Here is a 25,550-nt window from a genome sequence, read left to right as displayed (position 1 = left end):
CCAAGGATTCTTCCATTTCTAGTAGATTAAAATGTATTTCACATATCTGTTTTCTGGTATGAATATGATTTCTAGTAAACATTTTTTTGTTCAATCACTATAATGGAGAGGATAAATACAAAAATTTCACATTAAAAGAATCTATAGAAGTTCCAAGTCTGGTTCCAGACCATTCTAAATACTAAAGAATATATATGCCTGTCATTTGTTTTTACCTGGAAGTATGACTAAATATAATTAAAATACCAAGAACAAGGATATAGGTCACAGATCAGAAGTGTTTACTCTATGAACCTGAAATGAACTTTGGATTCTTTTGCCTTTCAGCATTACAGCTGTGGTTAACTGTCAACAACCCTTGGACTCAGTTTCATGTCTGCAGAGAAGCACCATCGCCCATGATCCTACCCATCCTCCACACACAAAGCCACAAAGGAAAGCAGCCAGAGTTCTGTACGTATGTTTTATTTGAACATCCACATTTCTTAGCTTAGAGACAATTATATTCCGTACACTTTTCTTCTCTCTCTCTTACAATATTTAGACTGGCCAAAAACCAGGGAAAATGTCCTTGGACTGCAGTCATTATAAAATTTTACTTAATGCTTATGAAAGCACTCATGTGAAAAGCTTCAGCATGAAGTGTAATCACCACATTCAGTTTCAAAGTTCAAATGCCCATTCCTATGATGGGTAAACACCTACCATAGCGCAAAGAAGGAGAGTGATTGTGGGTAATGACAGAGGAGGAAAAGTGAAGGGGGTAACAGCTTCTCCCAGAGGAGGGGGTGGTCCCTGTTCCATGCCCATCTTGTCTCCTTAAACAGGAACAGCCAACAGGCCTACCAGTCCTTGTACTCTATGCAGCTACTTCCCCTGCTGGAAATGAGCAGCTGCCTTCTTCTCCCTAAGGTTTGTCCTCTTTTATCTGATTCTTGGAAATGTTTTTAAGTTTTGCCAGGTTCTTTGTTCTTTCATGAATGAACTGATGGAAATTTTCTATGGAAGTTACTTACCTCACTTAAGAAGCACACAGCAGCTCTCGCCTATAATCCTAGCATTTTGGGAGGCCAAGGCGGGGGGATTGTCTGAGCTCAGGAGATCAAGACCAGCCCGAGCAACACAGTGAAACCCCATCTCCACTAAAATACAAAAAGCCAGGTGTGGCATGCGCCTATAATCCCAGCTACTCAGGAGGCTGAGGCAGGAGAATTGCTAGAACCCGGGAGGTGGAGGTTGCAGTGAGCTGAGATCGTGCCACTGCAGTCTAGCCTGGGCCACAGAGCGAGACTCTGTCTCAAAAAAAAAAAAAAAAAAAAAAGGACTGATGTGAGGCATGACAGTAGAAATCAGGATAGGCTGGAGGCAGTGGCTCAAGCCTGTAATCCCAGCACTTTGGGAGGCCGAGGCGGGCAGATCACAAGGTCGGGAGATCTAGACCATCCTGGCTAACACGGTGAAACTCCATTCTCTACTAAAAATACAAAAAATTAGCCAGGTGTGACGGCAGGTGCCTGTAGTCCCAGTTACTCGGGAGGCTGAGCCAGGAGAATGGCGTGAACCTGGGAGGCGGAGCTTGCAGTGAGCCGAGATCTCGCCACTGCACTCCAGCCTGGGCGACAGAGCATCTCAAAAAAAAAAAAAAAAGAAAGAAATCAAGATAAATAAAGGTTTCACTTTGCATTTGAAAAGCTAAGAACAGCCTTTATTGGAGAAAGTAGGATAAAGACATTTCCATATATGTTCATGGGAATTTACCATTCAAATTTACCATTCAAACTGGGGGAGTAGAGATCAGTCACTTTTGCCATCTTATCTGTTTAAAACTCTTTCAAGAAAATAAAAGAAAGGAGGAGTCTCTTTCAAGAAAAGAAAAAAAGGAATACTGTGTAAGAACCACAGAAAAAAAGCTAAGTAGGAGCAGATGTGGGTGCTCTTTCCTTAACAGTCAGCATAGAATGTAGAGACTGACATTTTCTTTAAGAACAGATTATTATAACTAAGCAAGAAAAAGTATGTGTACATAAGTTGGTCACAGTGACACTTGTAGAAAATATAAGTAGCTGTAAATGGGAAAATGTCAAAAATGTTCCATCCAAGGAATGTTAGAAGGTCCCTTCTTTGCCTTGCTCATCTGAAAAGTTCCAATTCACCCTACAAGCCTTAGCCCCAAGGCTGGGAAGCCACTGCCTCTACTACCAAGAAGCATCCAGTGTCTCTTTTGTGCAGCCTGGCACCCCTCCTGTGGCTTCATGATAACATCTATCACTCTTTAGGGATCATTTACACTTCTGCTGCCTCTTCTCCCTAAGACAGAGAAAATTGTCACTTGTTCTTTTTTGTATTCTTGGCGTCCAGCAAAGGGAACAGACATCTATCCATTTAATTAAGCTCTGCTAAGATGCTTTGAGTTAAATTGTGTATGTTTGTGTGCTGGAAAAATATGTAAAAATCAGTGAGACACTTCTACAAAGGCAGAGTAGACATCCTTCTGCTAAATGCATATAAAAATCCTGGATATTATATTAAAACACAGCAAGACTCTGAATAGTAGACAGAAAATAGGCTAGGAACATTGGGGCCCAAGTAACAACACTGTGATGAGTTCCCTACATTTTCTTTTCAGCTCATATATTTCCAACTTGGAGCTGAAAAAGTCAGCAACCTGGAAATGTCAATAAATGCAGGGGGAAAAAAAGCCCTAAGAGAGTCCTGCTCTCTCCTGCCAAAGGACCAGAAAAGGGTAGCCAAGCAAGGGTAAAAAAGGCTGTACTCCAACCAAACACCATGGAAAAAAACCATGGCCCCACCCATACCAGCAAATGCTGAGTGGGGAGTCCAGACTTACACTCTCACCAAGCTGTAAAGAGGTGCCCCAACTCCCTGACTTTTGTATTCTTGGCATCCAGCAAAGGGAACAGGCGTCTATCCATTTAATTAAGCTCTGCTAAGATGCTTTGAGTTAAATTGTGTATGTTTGTGTGCTGGAAGAATACAACTCCAGAGTGGTGTCGGAGAAGGCTGCGTAGGCTACTGGGAATTTCATTCCCACCTGGTGTAATGAAGCTCTTCCTGGTCACTCTGTCCCATAGCATTAGTGGAGATTCCCAGGGTGCAGCAAAAGGTGCCGCTGCACATTCCAGCCAGGGAGGAATCAATAAAGACCTAATGGGAAACTGAATTCTCACCTTGCCCAGTAGTAATGAGGGGACCCTGTTACTCAGTATAAAGGGAGGCTGACTGGGGAACCTGGACTCCTAGCCACACCTGGTAATAATGAGGCAGTGCTCCCAATTCCCCTGCTGTGGTGGTATCTGAGAAAGTTGGCTAAAGCAGAAGGTTTAAATAAGAACCATAGTCTCATAACATAATACCTAAAAATATCCAGGTTTCAATAAAAAATCATTCCACACACCAAGAAACATGAAAATGTTTCCGAATGGAAAAAAGACCATCAGTAGATGCAAACAATGAGGTGACAGATGTTGGAATTATCTGATAAGGATTTTACAGCAGCCATCATAAAAATTCTTCAACAAGCAAGTATAAACGCACTTGAAACAAATGAAAACGTAGAAAGTCTCAGCAAAGAGACAGAAATTCTCAGCAAATAGAAGATATAAAGAAAAACTGAATGGAAATTTTAGAAATAAAACATACAATAACTAAAATATAAAAATCAGGAATAAATGGGCTCAACAGCAGAACAGATTAGACAGAATAAAGAATCAGTGAGCTTTGAGACAGAAGAATAAAATTACCTAATCTGAACAACAGAGAGAAGCAGGCTGAAAAAAATATCATATACAGAGCTTCAGGAAACTGCAGGACTGAAAACAAAAAAAAACTTCCTAAATTATTAAATAATTTTGAGTTGTAAATTGTATTTTCCAAAAGTCTTTGCAGCTGGCCCTTAGGCCGTTAAAGAATGGTCATACGAAGGACATATAAAAATCTTTGGTGTACTGATATTATACCTAAATTGGACCTATGTAGCCTAAAAGTTAATGCAGTCTTTGAAGGTTCACAGGTAGGGACAAAAAGCTACAGTCAAGGTAGTAAAGAAATCAAGTTCATTGTGTCATTTATCATGTCCACCAAGAAGATGTGAGGTGATTGGTGGCATGTTCTCTTCAATCTGTGGAACTTCAAAATGAACCACTCAACAGAGAATGGCTCTGCTGCTGGTAGGGTAAGTCTTGTGCACAGAAAGAAACATTCTAAGCATCTCAATAAAAAATGGCACCTTGCATGCACTGACTGGTGCTCTGAAGTTTTGCCAAGATAAGGTACAATTTTAACAGTCTAAAGGGCCACATTTGAAGCCATTTTAAACCTATGTTAATTACCAGTGAGCAGGATAGGAATATTTTTCTTTTTTTTTAATACAAATACAAAGTAAGATTTTATAATAGGTAAGTATATTCAAAGATCGTCCCTCAAAGTTGAACTCATTTGAACCATTAAATCTAAAGAAATCCAATCAAAAAATTAAAAAGAAAACACATAAGATTAATAATTTGGATTTTGAGGGGATATACAGCAAAGATTGAAACAAGGTCTCAGAAGTATTTTGGCTTCTGTTAATTTTTTTTTTGATTACAATGAAAAGAAATGAAACTCCAAGTTAAAAGATATCCAGAACCACTTTAAAATTCTCATAAAGATAGTCACATAACATGGGCTACCCCAATCCTACTATAAGTCTACTGTTTGCCCAATGCCATCAAGGTTTATTACCAATAGTAAGAAAGATTCAAATATCTGGTATCCAGACAATGTTCACAGCTACTTCTCCTTTAAGAGAAGCAGAAAGGCAGTTTTAGGTGTGGTCTGTCTTTATTCCCCCGAACTTGATCAATGTATACAATGCTTACACATTCAAATATGTGCAAGATTCAACAGGAACACTCTCCACTGCTGTGCTGAGTACGCAAGTTTCCCTGAGATGTCCGCATCACCGAGGGCTCCGTTCTAACTCTGGTCGACAGTTTCTGAACAATGCAATAGTGTAGCTAGAGGACTATATAAAATATAAGGTTCTCTCAAAAAGATTCATGGTGTTTGGGGATAAAAAACATATCAGTCTTCTTGGCTAAAGGTTGGCAAATGTGTTTTCAACTTTAAAATGTCTGAAACTGGCTCTTTTCTTTGTTGATAGAAGCTGAGTCCAGTGATGTGCTCAACATCTGTGATCCGTGCTCTGTGTAACATTAACAATTCTTCAACCCATGAGGAGTCATGCTTCCCATGCTAGGAGAATAGGAAATATAAAAGAAAAGTTACCAAGAGAACACTCAGTTCACTTCTATAAGCGCTCCATCTCCCCAGTTTAATCATTTACGAGATTTCAGCTCTGAAGTGGAACATGCCACATGATTTGTTAGGCATCATCTCTCCTCTTGAGTAGCTTTCCTTCTAATACATACCATGCATGTTTGTTTAATTAGATGCTTCAAGTTTGGGGAAAAGAAACTATACCTGGAACAGATGGTCCTGCATTACATAGGTTTAAGAAACTTCAATGGTGTGGGGTTAAAAAAAGTGGGAAAACAGAAATTACATGGCATGGGAAAGAATATCTGAATAATGTAAAGAATCTCACTCAGAATGCCTATTATTAAAAAGTCACAAAACAACAGATGCTAGCTAGTAAGGTTGTGGAGAAAAAGGAATGCTTTTACACTGTTGGTGGGAGTGTAAATTAGTGCAACCACTGTGGAAGACAGTGTGGCAATTCCTCAAAGACCTAGAGGGAGAAATACCATTGGACCCAGCAATCCCATTACTGGGTACATACCCACAGGAATATAAATCATTCTATTATACAGATACATGCACACATATGTTCAGTGCAGCACTATTCACAATAGGAAAGACATGGAATCAACTTAAGTGCCCAACAATGATAGACTGGATCAAGAAAATGTGGTACATATACACCATGGAATACTATGGTGTATATGGTCAATGATAGACTAAATTAAGAAAATGTGGTACATGTATACCATGGAATACTATGCAGCCATAAAAGATCATGTCCTGTGCAGGGACATGGATGGAGCTGGAGGCCATTATCCTTAGCAAACTAATGCAGAAACAGAAAACCGAACCCTCATGTTCTCAATTATAAGAGGGAGCTGAAGGATGAGAACACATAAACACGTGTGGGGGAACAAAATACACTGGGGCCTGTTGGAGGGCAGGGGGTGGGAGGAGGGAGAGCATCAGAAAGAATAGCTAATGGATGCTGGGCTTAATACCTGGGTGATGGGATGATCTGTGCAGCAAACCACCATGGCACACATTTACCTATGCAACAAACATGCACATCCTGCACATGTACCCCTGAACTTAAAACAAAAGTTGAAAATTTTTTTAAAAGAGGCTGGTTCTGTGACAATCTTATCAGGTAAACTAAGGAAAGTTATTTAACATACAAGTCTTGATTCCTTTATCTGTATCCTCCTCATCGGGTTATTTTGAGGATCAAACGTAATGATGTGTGCAAATGTACTACACAAATACTAGTTTTTATGAGAATGTGTTACCTACAAAGATGCATGAAGAAGCCCACGTGGGCCAAAGCCACATGCTAAGAATGGTGGAGCAGAAAGAGGGAAAAGTTCTGGGTCCCTAATGGTGCAGTTGACCCAAAGCGCCATCCCAGGACTGTGTGCAGCTGGACTTGCTGTTCCATGAGGAATCCCTGACTTGCTTAAGCCACTGCAAAGGGGTTTCTGTTATTTGCTGCAGAACCCTACTCTAATTGATACATTCAATGACAATATAATCTCCAAACGAAATAATGAAGCAGGGAATAGCTGCATGTATCCAACAATGCCCACAAAACTGACAACTTTCAGTGGAGTCAGATAATCATCAGGCAACCAACTAAAATCTTGCTATTCTGTATTTAATTCTAAAGAATAAAGGGAAAAATAATGAGAAATGTGTTCTATAGGAACAAGTAATTCTGAAAGTTTATCATAGAAACAATTAAGGAGAGACATATCTTCATGAATTTTAACGATATATAGAAAGACTACTACCATCAGGGATGGCAAACGGATCATTGTATTCTACTCTTGGGCCCAGAGAAGAGCTCACTATTTTGTTCACTGCTGTGTCCTCAGTACCTAGAGCACCTGATTATAAATATCAAAGGAATGAATGGTGAATCAAAGTAGTAGTGAATGAATGAGTGAATACAGCACTCTTTCCTGCTGAGCTCATACTGGGTCTCAAGATCCTAACTCCAGGTACCTACCACCCATTCATTGGGACTGGTATGAAAGCTACATCTTTTTGCAGATTCAGGTTTAGACTTACTTGGTGTCACTTCAATGGAAAAAAAAAAAAAAAAAAAAGGAAATGTAGGAAGTACTCTGAAAGAAATATATTTTGGCTCACCGTAAGAGAAAACTTAAAAATTGCTAAAATGGGCCGGGCACAGTGGCTCATGACTGTAACCCCTGCACTTTGGGAGGCTAAGGCCAGCAGATCACCTGAGGTCAGGAGGTAGAGAACAGCCTGGCCAACACGGCGAAACCCCATCTCCACTAAAAATACAAAAATTAGCTGGGCATGGGTGGCAGGTGCCTGTAATCCCAGCTATTTGGGAGGCTGAGGCAGGAGAATCGCTTGAGCCCGGGAAGCGGAGGTTGCAGGGAGCCGAGATCACGCCACTGCCTTCCAGCCTGGGTGACAGAGCAAGACTCCAAAAAAAAAAAAAAAGAAGAAAAAAAAAAAGGCCAGGCACGATGGCTCACGCCTGTAATCCCAGCACTTTGGAAGGACAAGGCGGGTGGATCACAAGGTCAGGAGATTGAGACCATCCTGGCTAACACGGTGAAACCCCATCTCTACTAAAAAAAAAAAAAAAAAAAAAATTAGCCGGGTGAGGTGGCGGGCGCCTGTAGTCCCAGCTACTCGGGAGGCTGAGGCAGGAGAATGGTTTGAACCCAGAAGGCGGAGCTTGCAGTGAGCCGAGATCATGCCACTGCACTCCAGCCTGGAAGCCAAAGTGAGACTCTGTCTCAAAAAAAAAAAAAAAAAAATTAGCTGGGTGTGGTGGCGGGCGCCTGTAGTCCCAGCTACTCGGGAGGCTGAGGCAGGAGAATGGCGTGAACCCAGAAGGCAGAGCTTGCAGTGAGCCGAGATCATGCCACTGCACTCCAGCCTGGGAGCCAAAGTGAAACTCTGTCTCAAAAAAAAAAAAAAAAAAATTGCTAAAATGTTATGCAGTCTTGATGTCCCAATCTACAATGTAGATTTTTAAAATTCGGAGCAAATAAGATAATATAAAACAATTATTCCCAAACACACTGGGATGACAATACGATAAGAAAGGAAAAGATTTTTTATAATTAAGTGATACACAGAAAATTTGAAATGTTGTCTAACAACTTTATAACAGTGCTGACACTTTGAAATTATACATCCAGTTTTAAAAAAAGAGAAAATCCATACTTCAGATAAACCTAGACTTTAGTGGTTAAGCCATACAAAGTTTGATTCTGATCTGATTTTTAGTATCTTTACCAGACAAAGGGGCCAGGCAGGGTGGCTCACACCTGCAATCTCAGCACTTTGGGAGGCCAAGACAGGAGGATCATAAGAGGCCAGGAGTTCAAGACCAGCCTGGGCAACATAGAAAGACCCTATCTCTAAAAAAAAAAAAAAAGAAAGAAAATGAAAAGTAAAAGCAGACAAGGGTAGTCTTCCCCAAAGATATGTCATCTTAAAAGATCAAATTTAAAAGCATCCTATAATTTCAAAGTCCATGTGTACTCAAGAGTTGTGCTTTCTCTCACTGTAATGTCAGATGGGTGACATAAACAAATATGCATATGTCTAGATTTTCAACATGCAAAGTAAATATACAAAAGCTACTTACCACACAGCTCTCGCTGTTATCAGTCCTGTGAGGCAAAATGAAAGCTAAGGTGTCTAGGTTTTCACAGTGCAAAGGCGTCTGAGATGTATCTTTACAGCTTGTTAGCACAATAAAGAAGTGAGTTGGAATCAAAATTTCTTGGTTACGGATGACTCTTCTTTTTCTGTAAAACATGCCAATATTCATTTTAAGAAAGAAATAACTATCTTCCTTTTGATGAATATTTCAGTAGAGCATGCTTTTAATACATATAAAAATCAAATTCAAACAAATAATTAAATATAAGAAGCTAGTAATCACAATACCTCAACATACTCTGCCAGATTGAGAGCAATAATTAGAAGACAGGCAGATAAACACACTCCAAATAATTTTTATTTTCTGTAGAAGTTTATTGACTTTTAGAATTCTTTTAGTTCTACCTAAAGACACTGAAATTGAAACACTAAAGAAAAGAAAATGTCATTTTTGAGCACCTATGACCAAGAGTGTAAACCATTATTGACAGTCTTAACTTCTAGGCGATTATAGACAAATAGTGGGCAGAGAAAGAACTGGTTAGGATTTTTTCTATACCAGCCCCTTCAGAGAGGACATGTTGTCATGAATTGTTTGTTCTAACTGGATTTTCTTCCTTAATAACTTAATTTTTTAAACTGAAGTATATTATCAAAGATGTCCCAAACATCTTTACCTCATAGTCATTCTCCTATTTTAAGGCTGTGTTTGTTTTTTCAACATCTTTCAAAATTTAAGGTAGTGGAATCATTGTTTTCAAATATGACCTTATGTAGAAACATAATCTATAAAACATTTAAACAGAGGGCTCTGGGTGAAGCCATGGGTAGGAAGCATATGCAGTTCTCTTCTGTATCCTCTCTAGTGCTACAGCTTCTAAGGCAGCTTTATGCCTCAAGGGAAAGTAAAAAACTGTAACTTTGCAAATTGATGTGCTTTCCGATGTATTTTGTAAGTCACATATATCTAAGTCAGCCTGGGAGAGTAGGAAAGTTCTGAGAGGGGCTGAATCTCAGTGGAATCTCAGTCTTTTTCCTACGGACTTAACAGCAAAATTGCTTCCCAAACTGCTGTAATTATTGTTTCAATAAAGATCAACCAGTTTCCAAGATGTTCTTTCCCTCTCTTTTTTTAAAAAAGCACCACTGATGGTTTTCCTTCAGACGGTTGCTTTTTATCATGCCCCTCCAGCCACAGTTGGGTAAAAGCCATAACATTCACCCAAGGCCACCAGACTCCAAGCACTGCAGCTTTATAATCCTATTCATTCCTAGACTCAGGATATCTGTAGCCACACCATAGAGTTCTTCATCTTCTGACTCACAATATATTAAGATCATATCTTAACAATCAGCCACACAGAGATCTTAAATGAGTTCAGCATTTAAACTGAGTGCAAAAATTATTCAACTGAACGGAATGGGTGAGAAACACTACTTTTTTACCTAAAAATATTTTACTGAACGTTGAGCAAAACGTCAAAATTAATCAGATATTTCAAGAGGCTTCCTGTGTAGTCAGAGGTGTCACACACATAAACATACAACACTGGATAAAAAAGGTTCTGTTGACTCAACTGGATGGTAATCCTATTTCTACTGGATGGTAATTCCTATTTTTAAGAGTAATGAAATATGTTCTTACTGCCTCAGATTCTCTAAGGAATCATAACGTCCATCATAATCAAAGTCAAACACAGGACCACTGACGACATTGACACCATTTCTTTCTTCAACATACTTTCGCAGTAGGGTGTCATGAAAGTAGCGCCATATAACTGAAACAAGATAGAAGCCAGTGTAGTTTCAAAAGAACAAGGGACCATGTTGACGTGTGAAATAAATTAACACCATGATTCAAAATTAGCATTTATAGTAAATAAAGATAAAGTCAAGTTTGGCTTCAGTCTTCGTTTTGTTTTGTTTTTTGTTTAGAGACACAGTCTTGCTATATCACCCAGGCTGGAGTGCAGTGGCACAATCATAGCTCACTGCAGCCTCAAACTCCTGGGGTCAAGAGATGCTCCTGCCTCAGTCTCCAGAATAGCTAGGACTACAGGTGCACATCACCATGCCCAGCTAATTAAAATTTTTTGTAGAGACTAGAGACCAGGTCTCACTGTTTCCCAGGCTGATCTTGAACTCCTGGCCTCAAGCAGTCCTTCTGAGTTGGACTCCCCAAAGTGCTGGGACTGCAAGCATGAGCCACTACACCCAGCCTTGGCTCTAATCTTAGTGTGAGGCCAAAAATTCATTGTTCAGCTTTGGCCTTTGAAAGGACTCACAGACAAACGTTGAACCCAACTCTCTTTGAGACATCCCTGAACAAGTACATCATGTTGAAATTGTGATCATATGTCATCATTAAGCATAGCAACATCGCAAACACAAACAAGGCATATTATTCCGATTTCCTATTAATATCTGAATATTAACTTTGAAATATTCACAAGTATTCTAGATATAAATTAGACTAAAAACTCCTTATATGCTTACATTTTGATATTCTATACATCAATTTAAGTAACTATATTTTTATTCCTGTAAAAGTCAAATGCTGCAATAGTTAATGATGATGTAAAATCTATTCATTTGAAAACACAGACAATTATCAAGAACTTCCAAAAAGTTAAATAAGGAAGCCGAATGAAAGTTAATATAAGTGTTAGCAGACTGTATTAGCTGGATAACTTTAGGAAGCACATCACATACTTTCTCACCAAAACTGTTTGCAAACAATTATACAATTAGAATACATGATAATTCTAATAATTTGTAGAATTTTTGTGTACTAGTATTCTCAAAGTTAAACCTTTAAGAATGTATTTGGTATTAATTCATTTAATTTAGACCATAAGTCCTATTACGTATGAATTATGCCTATATGTGCACAAATTCATTAAAATTATCAAATATAGAGTTAACGTTATTTACCTTGAAAACTCTGGTACATTGGCACTATATTTGTAGTAAGCAAAGCTTCAGAATATATTCCACTTGAATTTTTATTTAGTTCTACAAAGAGAAAAGAGGACAACTTTTTCATTCTTCACAAATAACATAGGAAATTATAGTTTCTCATGGTTAGGGGAGCATTTTTAAAAATTAGCTGAGTACCATCTTAAACCTGTAAAACTTTCCCAAGTACCAGGTCAAGGGAAAACGTAATGTGTTTGGTCAAGTCCTTTACAAAAATAAAATATTTAAGAAGTCTTTTCAAGATGAGCATGTCAAAGAAACATAAACTTTAATAACAAGAGCCCCAAATTAAACATATTCAAATGTTATTGCCCTCATTTCAACTAAAAGGAATTGTGTTGACAATCTTCTTTCCTTACACTTTTTCACAGTGAAAAGAAAAAAGAGAACATCTGGCTCCAGAACAACACCTGCTACCCAGAAAAAACATCACAGGATGTCTGTCTCGAAACACCATACAAGGCTTCTCTGTATGAATTTGAGGCTTGGACCTGGTCTATTTTTATAATGCAATAGCCAAGTTCTGCCTTCAGACACATACTCTGGGAACTGAACTGGATGCTGACGGTAGTTGAGCACCTGGAGCTTTCTGATTTTTGCCTTTTAAGGCTGGCCCCAAAATGGCTTCTCATCAACATACAAATTTGCCATTTCAAAAAATAGAATACTTAGCTTCAAAAAAGCCATTCCCTAGAGATTCTGGATCAGTGAAAAAGCAAGCATATGTAAGCCTCTACCTTTACCTACTTCTCTGACAAACGCATTTTCTTTTTAAACAACAAAGTTATTTATCCTAACAAAGTTATCTTCCTAAGAACCTTGATATATTCTTCCAACTTGATATATATATTCCACCTTCACAATATTCTCAAATTGTTTAAAAGAAATGCAGAAAGGAACCATGAAGTGTTCTGCTTACCATATCTGCACTACATCAACTACCCTCCCAACAAAAAGAAAATTTTATAAAATTCAAGTTTTAGATGATTAAAATTTTTCCCTTGGTAGTTCTAGACCAAATCCACAATTTTTCACCAATAAATAAACAAAGCTATATATATATAGCTATATATATATAATAGTAATATATATACTTTATATATATTATATATATTATATATAAAATAGGTAATATTTATATATATATAATAGGTAATATATATATTACCCTATAATGTATGGTAGGATTTATAAACAAGAAAGAAAACAAAAAGGAGAAAAGGGAAGGTCAGGAGAGGAAAAAACTTACGTGGTGGGGAGAGGAACCCGTAACTCACTTTGGTGTTATTTTTATAAAATGAACATTTATGGACAGGACTAAGAGGAATTCTAAAGTCCTGGTACAGACAGTTGGAGAAGTCTTCCGTAGAGAAACTGTCCTGAAGAACGAAATGAGAAGAACTCTCAGATATCAGGCACAGAGAAGAAAATTGCTTTATTAATATTTAAAGGTGAACTACATCATAAAATTATGAAGCTCTAGCTGTCAGCTCATGTCCTTCCCTATTTTCCTACTAGTATATTCATCTTTTTTTCTAACTAAAGTGTAAAAATGCTTTACAATATTAAAGATACTAATTGTCATATTTATGCAAATATTTTCAGATTCTGCTATGCTAATATGAAATAATGTTTAGAATGATTTTATCTACACAATTTTAAATTTTTATTTATTTATTTATTTATTATTATTTTTTTTTAAGATGGAGTCTCACTCTGTCACCCAGACTAGAGGGCAGTGGCGCAATCTCGGCTCACTGCAACTCTGCCCCCCAGGTTCAAGCGATTCTCCTGCCTCAGCTTCCCGAGTAGCTGGGACTACAGGCATCTGCCACCACGCCTGGCTAATTTTTGTGTTTTTGGTAGAGATGGGGTTTCACCATGTTGGCAAGGCTGGTCTTGAGCTCCTGACCTCAGGTGCTCCATCTGCTGCAGCCCCCTCAAAGTGCTGGGATTACAGGTGTGACCCACCACGCCTGGCTAATTTTTTGTATTTTTAGTAGAGACAGGGTTTCACCATGTTAGCCAGGATGGTCTCGAACTCCTGACCTCGTGATCCGCCCTCCTCAGCCCCCCAAAGTGCTGGGATTACAGGCGTGAGCCACCGCGCTGGTCAATTTTAAGCTTTTATATAGTAAAATGTTGATTTTTAGAGATCTGAGTCTATCTTCCATAGTCAACTACACTGCCAAAAGTTGCTGGAGCAAAGGAGGACAGTCACCGAACAGCAATGTAAAAACCTCAAGCATCGCAATGACTGTAAAGTTATGCATTTTAATTACATAAGAAAACTGAAAATGGAATCAAGGAACCCATAATTAAGGTATAAATATTAATAAATAGGATGGGGTGCCTATAAAAAATGGTGTAGACTGATCAATTACAGAGTCAAAAATTTTTTTAAGTGTTTGGTGTTTGAAGACAGTATTGAAAAATTTTTAAAATCAAAGTTCAAGAAATTTTATATAAATATATGTGTGTATTATATATTTGTAACATAGAAATCATATATAAACAGACATATCCCTATCTTTTTATTTGGTTGTCTCACTGATTAGTAAAATCATTTTTTTTTTAAATCAAACTGCTGCCCTCCACTATGCTCTCTCAAATCCTTTTGTCGTTCCCTTAGGGCATCCTGTACCTTGCCAGTCACTTTCAGTTTCAGCCCAGTTTAAAATTTCAATTCCACGTAAGATCAAAATCTCATCTTCCCCCTTCTCTCTTTCCAGCACCATCTCCTTCACCATTCCTCCTTCTACCAGAGCACCCAGGGGGCCATGGGTGAGGGGGAAGGCTGCTCTTATTCTGGGATATTTGCCCTCACTCCTTTCAAGGCCTAACTCCTCTGGTGTTGGTGGTGGGCAGGATTCTGGCCTCTCCCTGGTTTGGGCTCGTGTCTTCCTATAGATGGTACGTGCAATGATGTTACTGAGCTTTAATGGCTTTGCCAAACAGTGAGGGCCCCCTTAGATTTGGACAGCTGAGGGAAATACTTGTCCTCACACAGCCATGTATTTAGAAATGGGTAACTGTGACTGATCCTAAGGCTGATTTCATGCAATTATAAATTGGAATCATAAAATATTAAAACTGGGGTCGGGGAGGAAAAGAGAATTCTTTTCTTTCTTTCTTTTTTTTTTTTTTTTTGAGACGGAGTCTCACTTTGTCGCCCAGGCTAGAGTACAGTGGCGCCATCTTGGCTCACTGCAAGCTCCACCTCCCGGGTTCACACCATTCTCCTGCCTCAGCCTCCTGAGTAGCTGGGACTACAGGCGCCCGCCACCACGCCCGGCTAATTTTTTTATATTTTTAGTAGAGATGGAGTTTCACCGTGTTAGCCAGGATGGTCTCGATCTCCTGACCTCGTGATCTGCCCGCCTCGGCCTCCCAAAGTGCTGAGATTACAGGCATGAGCCACTGCGCACGGCCCAAAAGAGAATCTTTACCGCACGACCCTCATTTCACAGAAGAAATTTGGTCTGAGTTCTCAAAGTCATGCAGCTGCTCAGTGGCAGAGCTTGAACTGGAACTGAATTTTTCTGACTCCCTCTTCAGTGTTCCTCTAATGCGGGAACTGAGTATAAAGCCAAGGTGAACAGTGAGAAACTATGCATTTAATGTTCTGCTTAATCATTAATTTGAAATGGCCACACATAAAGAGGTGACAAATACTTGCATTTCTGTCCACGGTATAGGATGTCCAAAGGGGCATTAAGATGTCTTGGCTGTATCCGCTCATAAACTGGTGCTGGGAAAGAAGACAGATGGTGTTTTTCTTCTGGAGAACTCTAGGTCTTCCATAGGGTAAAGTTTCATGCTTAATAATCTTCTCTTGGGTCACAGGATGAAAATAAATGTAGTTAGTGTGCATTATATGATAATATATAGTGTGATACACTCATCTAATCCTTTCCTCTACTTAATCATATTGAAGATTTACTTTTAACTCTTAAAAAAACTGATTACAAAGGGTAGAAGCATAAACAATTAAGAAGACAAGTGAGGTTCACTGTTATTTTTGCCTATAAAGATTCTGAAATCAATGTAATATCAAGATACCATGAGGACACTATATGAAATTGCTAAATATTCCAGTTAATTCAAAGTTATATTACCAAAAATTCTTAAGCACTATTTTAATTACTTATTCTTTAGGACACACTCCAGAAAGCAAATTTTTTTAATGATATGTGTACTTGGAAAGCAGAAGTTCAGAATTGAAATTATGAGACTAAACTAAATAAAACAATAACAATATAGATATTATTTATTGCCCTTTTTCCAAATGTCAAGGGCTTGGTACACATCATATAACTAATTTTTACATTTCCCTATGAATTAAGGTTATATGCCCATTTTACAGATAAGGAAACAGCAGCTGACAGGGAATACTATTTCCATGAACATATAGTACCTAAGCTCATATTCAAACTTGGATCTACTCAATTCTGAAAGTGCCATCATTCACCACAATACTTTGCCACCTTGGAGATATCAAAGATTTTCCTAACTCCAGCATTTACCTAGGGATTTTATAGAGACAAACTTACATCAGAATTAATGCAGAATTTACCTCTTTATTCTAGTAGAAAAAAAAAAATGTGTGCCAAGTAACTTAAGGCTGAGAGAGTGTATTATAGTGACTCCAAACATTCAAGTCATAAGTGAAAAATTTCATCAGTTGTCTGTGTATCCTTGATTTTTGGTCAAAAGTGATGCAGAAATAACTTTAGATCAATAAATCAATATATAACCTTGTATGATTAAGAACCAGGTGAGATAGAAACAGGTATTTCAAATGGGAATCTGAGTCTCTATTATCAGCTTACAGAAATCATCAAAAATTTTTGAACACCTCCATCATGTTCATAAAGTATGATTCAGCTTCCACTAAATACATTACATACAATATCCACTGCAAAATATCTCCTTTCCTTATGCCTAACAGTCTAAACTGTCAAGCAAAGAAACCTCTATGTTTCATCAGGTGGTCCTCCAGAACTCCCTTTATTTTATTGGTTATTCTCAAATAATACCCCCAAGCCAGTTCTCTGCATTTCACACTGATGAGAAAATGCCTGCTTCACATTCCGAGCTTGAGTGTGTAGCATGCCTTACCTTCTGCCACAGTCAGATTGAACTGTGTTTGAAAATCCTCAATTGGCAAAATCTAAAAAAGGTTATAAAACTATTTTTAAGGACTGAGAGACATGTTTTAAATTTTGTAACATAGAACCGCTATAGATTGATTATTCCAACATAGAACAAAGATCATTTATGTTAGTCTTGTATTAGTGGATTTTTTTTTTCTCTTTCAAGGCAAGAGTCTTGCTCTTTCACCCAGGCTGGTGGTGCAATCATGACTCACTGCAGCCTTGGCCTACTGGGCTCAAGCAATCCTCCCACCTCAGGCTCCCAAGTAAATGGGACTCCAGGCATATGCCACCATGCCCAGCTAATTTTTTTAGTTTTTTGTACAGACAGGGTCTCACTATGTTGCCCAGTCTGGTCTTGAACTCCTGGTCTCAAGCAATCCTCTCACCTCGGCCTCCCAAAGTACTGGGATTACAGGTGTGGTACACCATGCCTGGACAGAAGTTACATTTTTGATGAAAAGGACAGAAGGAGAGGAATGACAGTTGCAAAAGACAAAATTGTTAGTATAAGCATCATACCAGTAATTAAAAAATAAGAATATGATTGCTGCTTTATAATTCTCATCTATATACCCCAACAGTCTTTCTTCTATTCTAACTCAAGTCTAAAACAAAATGTAAAGCATGAAATAAACTACTCTCCAAATTGCGATATATATATATATATATATATATATATTTTTTTTTTTTTTTTTTTTTGAGAAAGGGTCTCGCCCTGTTGCCCAGGCTGGAATGCGATGGTGTGATCTTGGCTCACTGCAACCTCCGCCTCCCAGGTTCAAACAATTCTCCTGCCTCAGCCTCCCGAGTAGCTGGGATTACAGGTGCCCTCATGGATGTTATCAATTTTGTTCATAACTTGTCTAGTATTTTTATCTTTCTATAATAATGTCATATTAACATGGAAGTAAAAAAGGACAGTGTAATGTATTCATTTCATACCAAGAAATCTTTTTTCTCCCTACATTTAAACAATCTGAATTGTATTTTTAAAAAGGTACATTGTGATTGGTTTACTATGTGCTCATCACCTCACTGCTAGAGTTAACAGCACAGATTCCCTAATTCAGGATGCTCAAGAACTGAACTAGACTTCTCCACACCTGTACCCAAGTCAACTAACTAGACTTCACCACACCTGCACCCAAGTCAAGTCACAGCTCCAAGGAATTAAAAATAGAGTGGAAAATGCAAAAACCAGAAAGAGAAAAGATATATCACAAAAGATCTACATGTGCCCCCTAGAATTAAAACATATGTTTACCTACCCCCACTCCTAAATTCTAATTTGATTATTAAGTATTTTTACAGCACATGCTATGCAGAGGGTGCTATCAAACCATACATACTGGACCAAACTTCTTGACGATACTTACCGAAGGGTTACATGAGCAGCCAAGGTTATCTCTGGGGTTTCTTGTGAAGGGGCACTGTACCAGGGGGTGCACTTCTTTGGGATGCTTTGGCATATAAACAGGATTCTTTAGAAGGTGGTTAAGACTTCCATGAGTTCCGTTATTAGGAGCTGGTGTCAAATTCAGTAAATCTGCATAATTTCAAGATGGTAGAGTTACTTAGATGTTTCAAATCAAACAAATAGTAGACTTGTGCCATGATCTTTACTTTTTTAAAACCAAATACATGAGTCATTTACTCTTTAACTAAAATAAAAGTATAAAACTCTCTTGGGTTTTAGAGTATTTAAGACTAGGTTATTTTTAATAGAAATACTGATATGTATGCTGTATTTCACTACAAAATTTCTGATATTTAAAGCATACAATAACTACAGTCACAACTTGTTGAATGCATATTTTTGCCAATCATGGTACTAACATATTTTCTTATTTATTCCCCAAAACAATTTTATAAGTTATCATCAATATTTGGTAGATGAGTAATCAAAGTGTTTTACCCAAGTCTCAAAGTTACTAACTAAATGATCTAGAATTCAAAACCAGCTTTGTCTGAGTCTAAGACTCATGCTCTTAAATGTAATAACAGCAAATACTTATGTAGTAAGCACTTACTATATGCCAGGTGCTGTTTTAAGTATTTTAGGATACATTAACTCATTTAAACTATATAGACTCCCACTAAAAGAATTATACTTAAGACATATTTAAGGTTTTGCAGATGCCTAGGACCATTATCAGAATAAGAAACTAATATTTAAAACACACAATGCTTCACCACAAAAGGACTACTTCAGAAGGTACAAAGTAAACCAAGAATCTCCCTAATGGGTCCTCCTTCATTTCTACAACCTTGACACTGACCTATATTCAACCATTACGCCTACCAGAAGTTCCACAAGTTTTGCCCACCTTTCACTGCCCTCAATCTCCTTTTTCTGGCTTCTATCACTGCTCTGAGTCAAGAATCAAATCACTAAGCCGAGGGCCTAGCAAAGTGCTGGGCAGTGGGGGTGTGCAGACCACCCTGCTGTGAGTGGTGTACTTTAACCAGCAAGCAGCCTAGTGGAACAAACAGATAAGTAATAAGATGACATGTTCCCCACATTTCTTCAGTGAGTCTGAGAGTCAGGAAGAAGGTAAAAATCTGTCTTGCCTCACCATCATCTCCACAAAGTTGCCTACAATGTGACTTGCTTTTGATAATCCTATTTCAGGTCTATTTTCAGAAGGGAAAAAAGGCACCTGTTCACACTTACCACACATTAAGTTATAGACTTCAATGTTTTCAAAGGTGTCAGCCTCAATGCCATGCTTGAATCCAGGTCCATAGCCAACAAAGAGGGCCTAGACGGCCAGAAAAGGAAGTTTATCAGTGCATTTCAGCTGTCTACAAGTTGGTCCAAAAAATTCTGTTATCCACATTGTACATATACAAACTGGTTATGATAAGATAAGAGGAAAACTACCACGCTCAGTGGACTTTGTGGGAAATATAGTTTTAACCCTATCACACACATAATCTAAGGACATCTAGGATAGGTCTCTTAGTTTTACTACAATTCTTGATTTGACAATCAGAACAGAATGAATGATAACATTTTTTTTTTCATCTATGACATGCAATATAAACCTCATCCTGCCCACCTTACACAGTGATGCAGGGATCAAATTAAATAATTATTGTAAGTTTATTTTGAAAATGTTAAAGTGCTGTAAGATATTATCCTTCTCAGAACATAAGTGTGATACTTTCTTATCTATTATAGCACTGGTTTTCTTCAACTGTAAAGCAATATTCTCAACAGAGCACAAAAATTTGAAAAATAATTATTAGAAATATAATAGGAGATATGTCATATGTTTATGAAACATGAATATAAAATTTTATTAATTTTTTAACTTTCATGAATTTAGGGGTATGAGTACAGTTATGTTACATGGATATATTGCACAGTGGTGAAGTCTGAGCTTTTAGTGTTACCCATCACCAGAATAGTGTACATTGTACCCAATAAGTGGTATTTCATCCCTCACACTCCTCCTGCCCTCCCACCTTTGGGGAGTCTCCAATGTTTATTATTCCACTCTGTATGTCCGTGTTTGCCTACTGTTTAGCTACCACTTACAAGTGAGAACATGTGATTTTTAGCTTTTTGTTTGAGTTATTTCACTAAGGATAACGGCCCCCAATTCCATCCATGTTGCTGCAAAGGACATGATTTCATTCCTTTTTATGGCTGAGTAGTATTTCATGGTATGTGTGTGTGTGTGTGTGTGTGTGTGTGTGTGTGTGTGTGTATATATATATATATATATATATCACACATTTTTAATCCAATTATCCATTTATAAATATTTAGGTCGATTCCATGACTACTTCTGTGAACAGTGCTGCGATAAACATACGAGTGCAGGTGTCTCTGATAAACTGATTATTTTTTTTTCCTTTGGGTAGATACCCAGTAGTGGGATTGCTAGATTAGGGGTAGTTTCATTTTTATTTCTTTGAGAAATCTCTATACAGTGATCCATAGAGGTTGTACTAATTTACATTCTCTTTGACAGTGTATAAGTGTTCCCTTTTCTCCACATCCTTACTACATCTGTTGTTTTTTGACTTTTTAGTAATAGCCAATGAATATAAAACTTTAACAAAATTCTTTAATGTTCAAAGAAAAATAGCTTTATGAAAGTATGTTCCATTAATTCTCATTCAAGACATATAATCACAGTATGTTTTCAAGTCTAAAACTTTGCATATCATTTTTTCTTTAGATTTAATCCAATTAAGTATAATAGGTTTACTCACCTGCATATTTGAAAATACATTGTCAGAGCCATGAAATCCACTTCCACAATATTTCCTTTCTGAGGGATTCCTAATGTTGACATATATGAATTAAAAATGTAAAGTCCTTTCATAAAACATAATTGATAATCATAACATTATTTTCATTGATTAAAAAGTATGTAACTATTTTGTTAAACCAACACAACGGTAAATAAAACCACCTGGCTTTGAAAAGCATTAAGAAGTCACCTCTATCTTTTATTTCATGGACAAATTAACTATAAGCAATATAGTAGACAGAAGAAAAACCACTAGCATCAAGACAGAAGTGGTTTTGAACATTGGCTGTGTGATTAACTACTTGTGAGTTTAGATAGATTTAACTGTCTTCTTTGATTTCAATTTCTCATGTCGGTTATTTGTAAAAATTCAATGATATAGCCTAAAGAAATGCTTGCAACATGGTGTTTAGATATTTACTAAATATTAGTTCTCTCATGAAGATAGGACCATTTCTCCTTTCAGATATATATATATTTTTTGAAAACTAAAAGCCCAGCTCTCCAATAAGAGTGGAGATAGTATAATTCTGTTTACTGAATTTTGGTTCACTGCTTAGGTTTTGCTTGACAGGGGTATGTATCATGACTAGCTTCTTGGCAACCACCAAAACAGTTAATGAACAAGTTGTGAGATATTAACACTATTAACCATCCAAATAATTTGCCAAACACACCAATAAACTAAAGTTTATTGATGGATTAGTATAAGAAGAATGAAAAAACAACTGTGTATAATGAAGATAGTTACTCGTTATTATAAAGTAAAGTGCTTTTACCAACTGTTGGCTAGGCTTTGGAGGCACAATTAGACATACTGTAATGTGCAGGAGACATGCAATGGCAAGCGGTAACAAATGTAGATTGTAAGAAGTAATCAATATGGATATGAAAAGCCAGAACAATGGTTCTTAGCCAAGGATGGTCTGGGTGATCCTTCCTCCCCATGGGACTTTTGGCAATGCTGACGGACATTTTTGGTTGTCACATTACAGAAGAAGTGCTACTTTCATCTAATGGGGAGAAGTAAAGGATCCTTGCCAAATATCCCACAATGTGCAGGACAGCTCTCCACAACAAAGAATTATCTAACTCAAACATCCATAGGCCGGCATTAGAAATCCTGGGTTAGAGTGAAGAGAATCATACTTATACAGTTTTCACATAACAATATTGTTAGAAAGGGCCCAATGGTTACCCTGAATCACTAACCGATCAGACTAAGTTTACCTGGGAGACTGTCAGAACTTACAATGCAAGTTGCCACTGAGGGTCCAAATAGAATGTCAAGGGCTCAATTCTATCACTCTTAGCAAAGTGCAAACGCTTAGGTAAGAAATGTTTCAGGTAAGGTTTGAAGTGCTGGTTTGGTTCCTGGCACTGAAATTGCAAACAGCAAAGAAAAACTATTATTTCCCTAATATCTAAAAAAGTGTCAACTTTTTTAGGGAAAGATATTTATTAGGGAAAGATATTTCCCTAATATCTATAAAAAGTGTCAACTTTTCTTGAAATTGCTTTCTAACTTCATATGAAATTTTTTTTCACAAACATTTCATCAGCTGGCCCAATAAGTCAGATGAAAAAACAACTAAAAGTTCTTACCACTTATATAATGTACAAGGTAAATCTTCAAAACTACTTGAAATATTTAGAGGAAATCATCATTATTATTGCATAAAAGCCCCAGAACTCAGTGTCACTAGATTATATTCAAGTTACCACTAATGGTTCTATTTTCAAACATCCTTGTAAGTGCAATTGTAAGAGTTTTCTTGCAGACTTAAAATGTATGAGTATAAAATGTAGTATAGATAACTCAGCACTAGTATAGAAACTTAATTTTTTAAGGCATAAAAAAAGACTGGAAGGAAATATATCATAACGCTAATGGTGTTTATGGTGGTACAGCTACAGGGTTTTACCTTCTACTTTAAAAATTATTTCTTGTAAATAGTTTTAAAATTATTTCTTCTTCTCATATAAATTTTATAATGCCAATAGACAAATTCTTAAAAAATTTTCAAACCTGGATTATTGGGATACGACCTTAAAGATCTTTAAACTACACAGCATTTCCATGTTGGCCCAGATTACTAAAATATTCTAATCCTTCAATCCCAATAATAGATGCTGAAACTTTTCTCTCAATATATATTATACAAAACTAAAAATAACTAGATAATGGAAAATAAAGATACTCACAGAAAGATTTCGGGCAATGCCTTCATAGTTAACTGGAGGGGAACAAACATAAGAATTAATAGTTGATTGTATACTATAATTAAAACATAATACAAAAATATAGAATGTCAGATCCAAACTCTGTATTTAAATACCAAGGCAGGTTTTAAAGAGTTCATTTAAGTCATTACATTGTAGCCACTGAAAGGAATTAGACAGAACTTTAGGGATCACCCTGTAATGACACCCATGATATAGTGTCATATTGTTAAAGGGAAAGACAAGTTACAGAACATCTACCTATCCATCCATCTGTTAACCCACATATCCATTCATCCATCTAACTATCCATCCACCTGTCCAACCATCTTTCCATCCAGTTAGTAACCAATATCCATCATCCATCCATCCCTCAAAATATCTATCCATCTAGATCTGGTATGGTTTCACTGGGTAAAAATAAAAACTGTATGTGTTTTGTAAGGCTGTTTTGTACCTCTTGTTCCTTAGGAAATACTCAACAACAAAAATAATTATTCAAATATCTCAATTATCCGGGAAGACATAATCCAAGCTTAACAACGGTTGTTTCTATAGAGGGGAAATGAGTTGTCAAGTAGGAGGACTTCAGGTGGGAAGCTGTTTCTTTTTACTTTGTATACTTCAATATTCAATGATAGTTCTAGAATTTTCAAATAAGAGGGGTATGAGGAAACTTCAAAGAGAAGGCAAGTAGACTAGTTTAAAAACTGCATTTGCATAGTATGCCCATGGATTTACTTAGGGTACTTTCTACTACAAATCAATAACTGTCTAGCTTCCTAGATTTTATTTTAGCCAAACAGTATATAAATTTGAGAAAATTATCCAGATAAGAGTATACATTTTATATACATATATTTTATATATTTATGTAAAGTGACATACATATATAGTTTTTGCTTTAATTTGGGAAACTTGAGGGCCTAAGATAAGGGTATGGTACAGCTTAGCTATCCCATCCCAAACATCTCTGGAGACTGTTATTGCCTGTAGAGCTTTTTTTTTTTAGATGGAGTCTCTCTCTGTCACCAGGCTGGAGTGCAGTGGCGCAATCTCAGCTCACTGCAACCTCTGCCTCCCAGGTTCAAGCAATTCTCCTGCCTCAGCCTTCCCAGTAGCTGAGATTACAGGCACATGCCACCACGCTCGGATAATTTTTGTATTTTTCATAGAGACGGGTTTCACCATGTTGGCCAGGATGGTCTTGATCTCTTAACCTTGTGATCCGCCCGCCTCGGCCTCCCAAAGTGCTGGAATTACAGGCGTGAGCCACCATCGTGTCCAGTCTATCTGTATAGTTTTTATAACAGGTTTTATAACAGTCATGTACTACTTTTCTAAATTAAAAAAATACGAATTAAAACTTGGTATTAGGCATATGCAGCCTGTGCTTTGTGACACTGTGTAAATCTATCTGCATAACCATTTTCCTGCAGTGAAATCTATTTTCTTCATTAATAGTCAATAGTATCTATCTATTGAAACATATCTTACCAAATAGCCCAACCTAACCCAATTCCGGTAATTGTCAGAAAAGCTTATTCTCTTTCTGTTTCAAAGTTAACTAACTATGTCAAAAAGACAAACAAAATTTGCTCTACACATCTGAAAGTTATCATGGATGGTAATCAAAAAGAGAGGGAGGTAACAGAGGTGGAAACAGTTATGAAATACACTTGACTGGCAAAAGAATAAATATTTTAAAACATCTTTTGGCAGTTTGTGTTCCACATGTGGTCAAGAGAAATGTGAAATTCATTCTTCCCTATGTAAAAGATACATTCTTTATTGTTTCTGAAATGGTTTAAGGGAGGACAGGAATCAATTGCCTATAGAATTAATCATTTCTGCCAGCACTCCTCACAACAGAATATTAATCCCAAACTAAGTAATTTTAATGGAGTGTCATTAATTAATTAAACGTGAATAAATGTAGTTGGATTTCTCTCTTAAACATTTTTTCTAGTATAATCTTTATCCTGACACACAAGTAAAACACACA

At 37.2% G+C, this 25,550-nt stretch overlaps 1 protein-coding gene across 1 annotated transcript in view; it reads right to left on the bottom strand.

The window, feature by feature from the left end:
• Nucleotides 1-449: 449 nt before the first annotated feature.
• Nucleotides 450-25,550, bottom strand: part of ENPP1 (ectonucleotide pyrophosphatase/phosphodiesterase 1) — an 85,058-nt gene continuing 59,957 nt past the window's right edge. Inside the window, exons 14-25 of the mRNA XM_003827660.6 lie at nt 23,528-23,559; nt 22,575-22,702; nt 21,282-21,351; nt 19,729-19,816; nt 18,431-18,600; nt 17,017-17,068; nt 15,575-15,729; nt 13,145-13,274; nt 11,851-11,931; nt 10,562-10,694; nt 8,900-9,062; nt 450-5,253 (exon numbers count right to left, since the gene is read on the bottom strand). Of these exons, the coding sequence (XP_003827708.4) occupies nt 5,083-5,253; nt 8,900-9,062; nt 10,562-10,694; nt 11,851-11,931; nt 13,145-13,274; nt 15,575-15,729; nt 17,017-17,068; nt 18,431-18,600; nt 19,729-19,816; nt 21,282-21,351; nt 22,575-22,702; nt 23,528-23,559 (1,373 nt within the window). The 3' untranslated portion in view covers nt 450-5,082. The remainder of the gene's footprint in view (nt 5,254-8,899; nt 9,063-10,561; nt 10,695-11,850; nt 11,932-13,144; nt 13,275-15,574; nt 15,730-17,016; nt 17,069-18,430; nt 18,601-19,728; nt 19,817-21,281; nt 21,352-22,574; nt 22,703-23,527; nt 23,560-25,550) is intronic.

This window comes from Pan paniscus, chromosome 5 (assembly GCF_029289425.2).
Source record: "Pan paniscus chromosome 5, NHGRI_mPanPan1-v2.0_pri, whole genome shotgun sequence".
In the NCBI taxonomy this organism is placed as follows: Eukaryota; Metazoa; Chordata; class Mammalia; order Primates; family Hominidae; genus Pan; species Pan paniscus.
The sequence above is the reverse complement of the archived record's forward strand: the minus strand, read 5'-3'. Positions and strand labels throughout refer to the sequence as shown.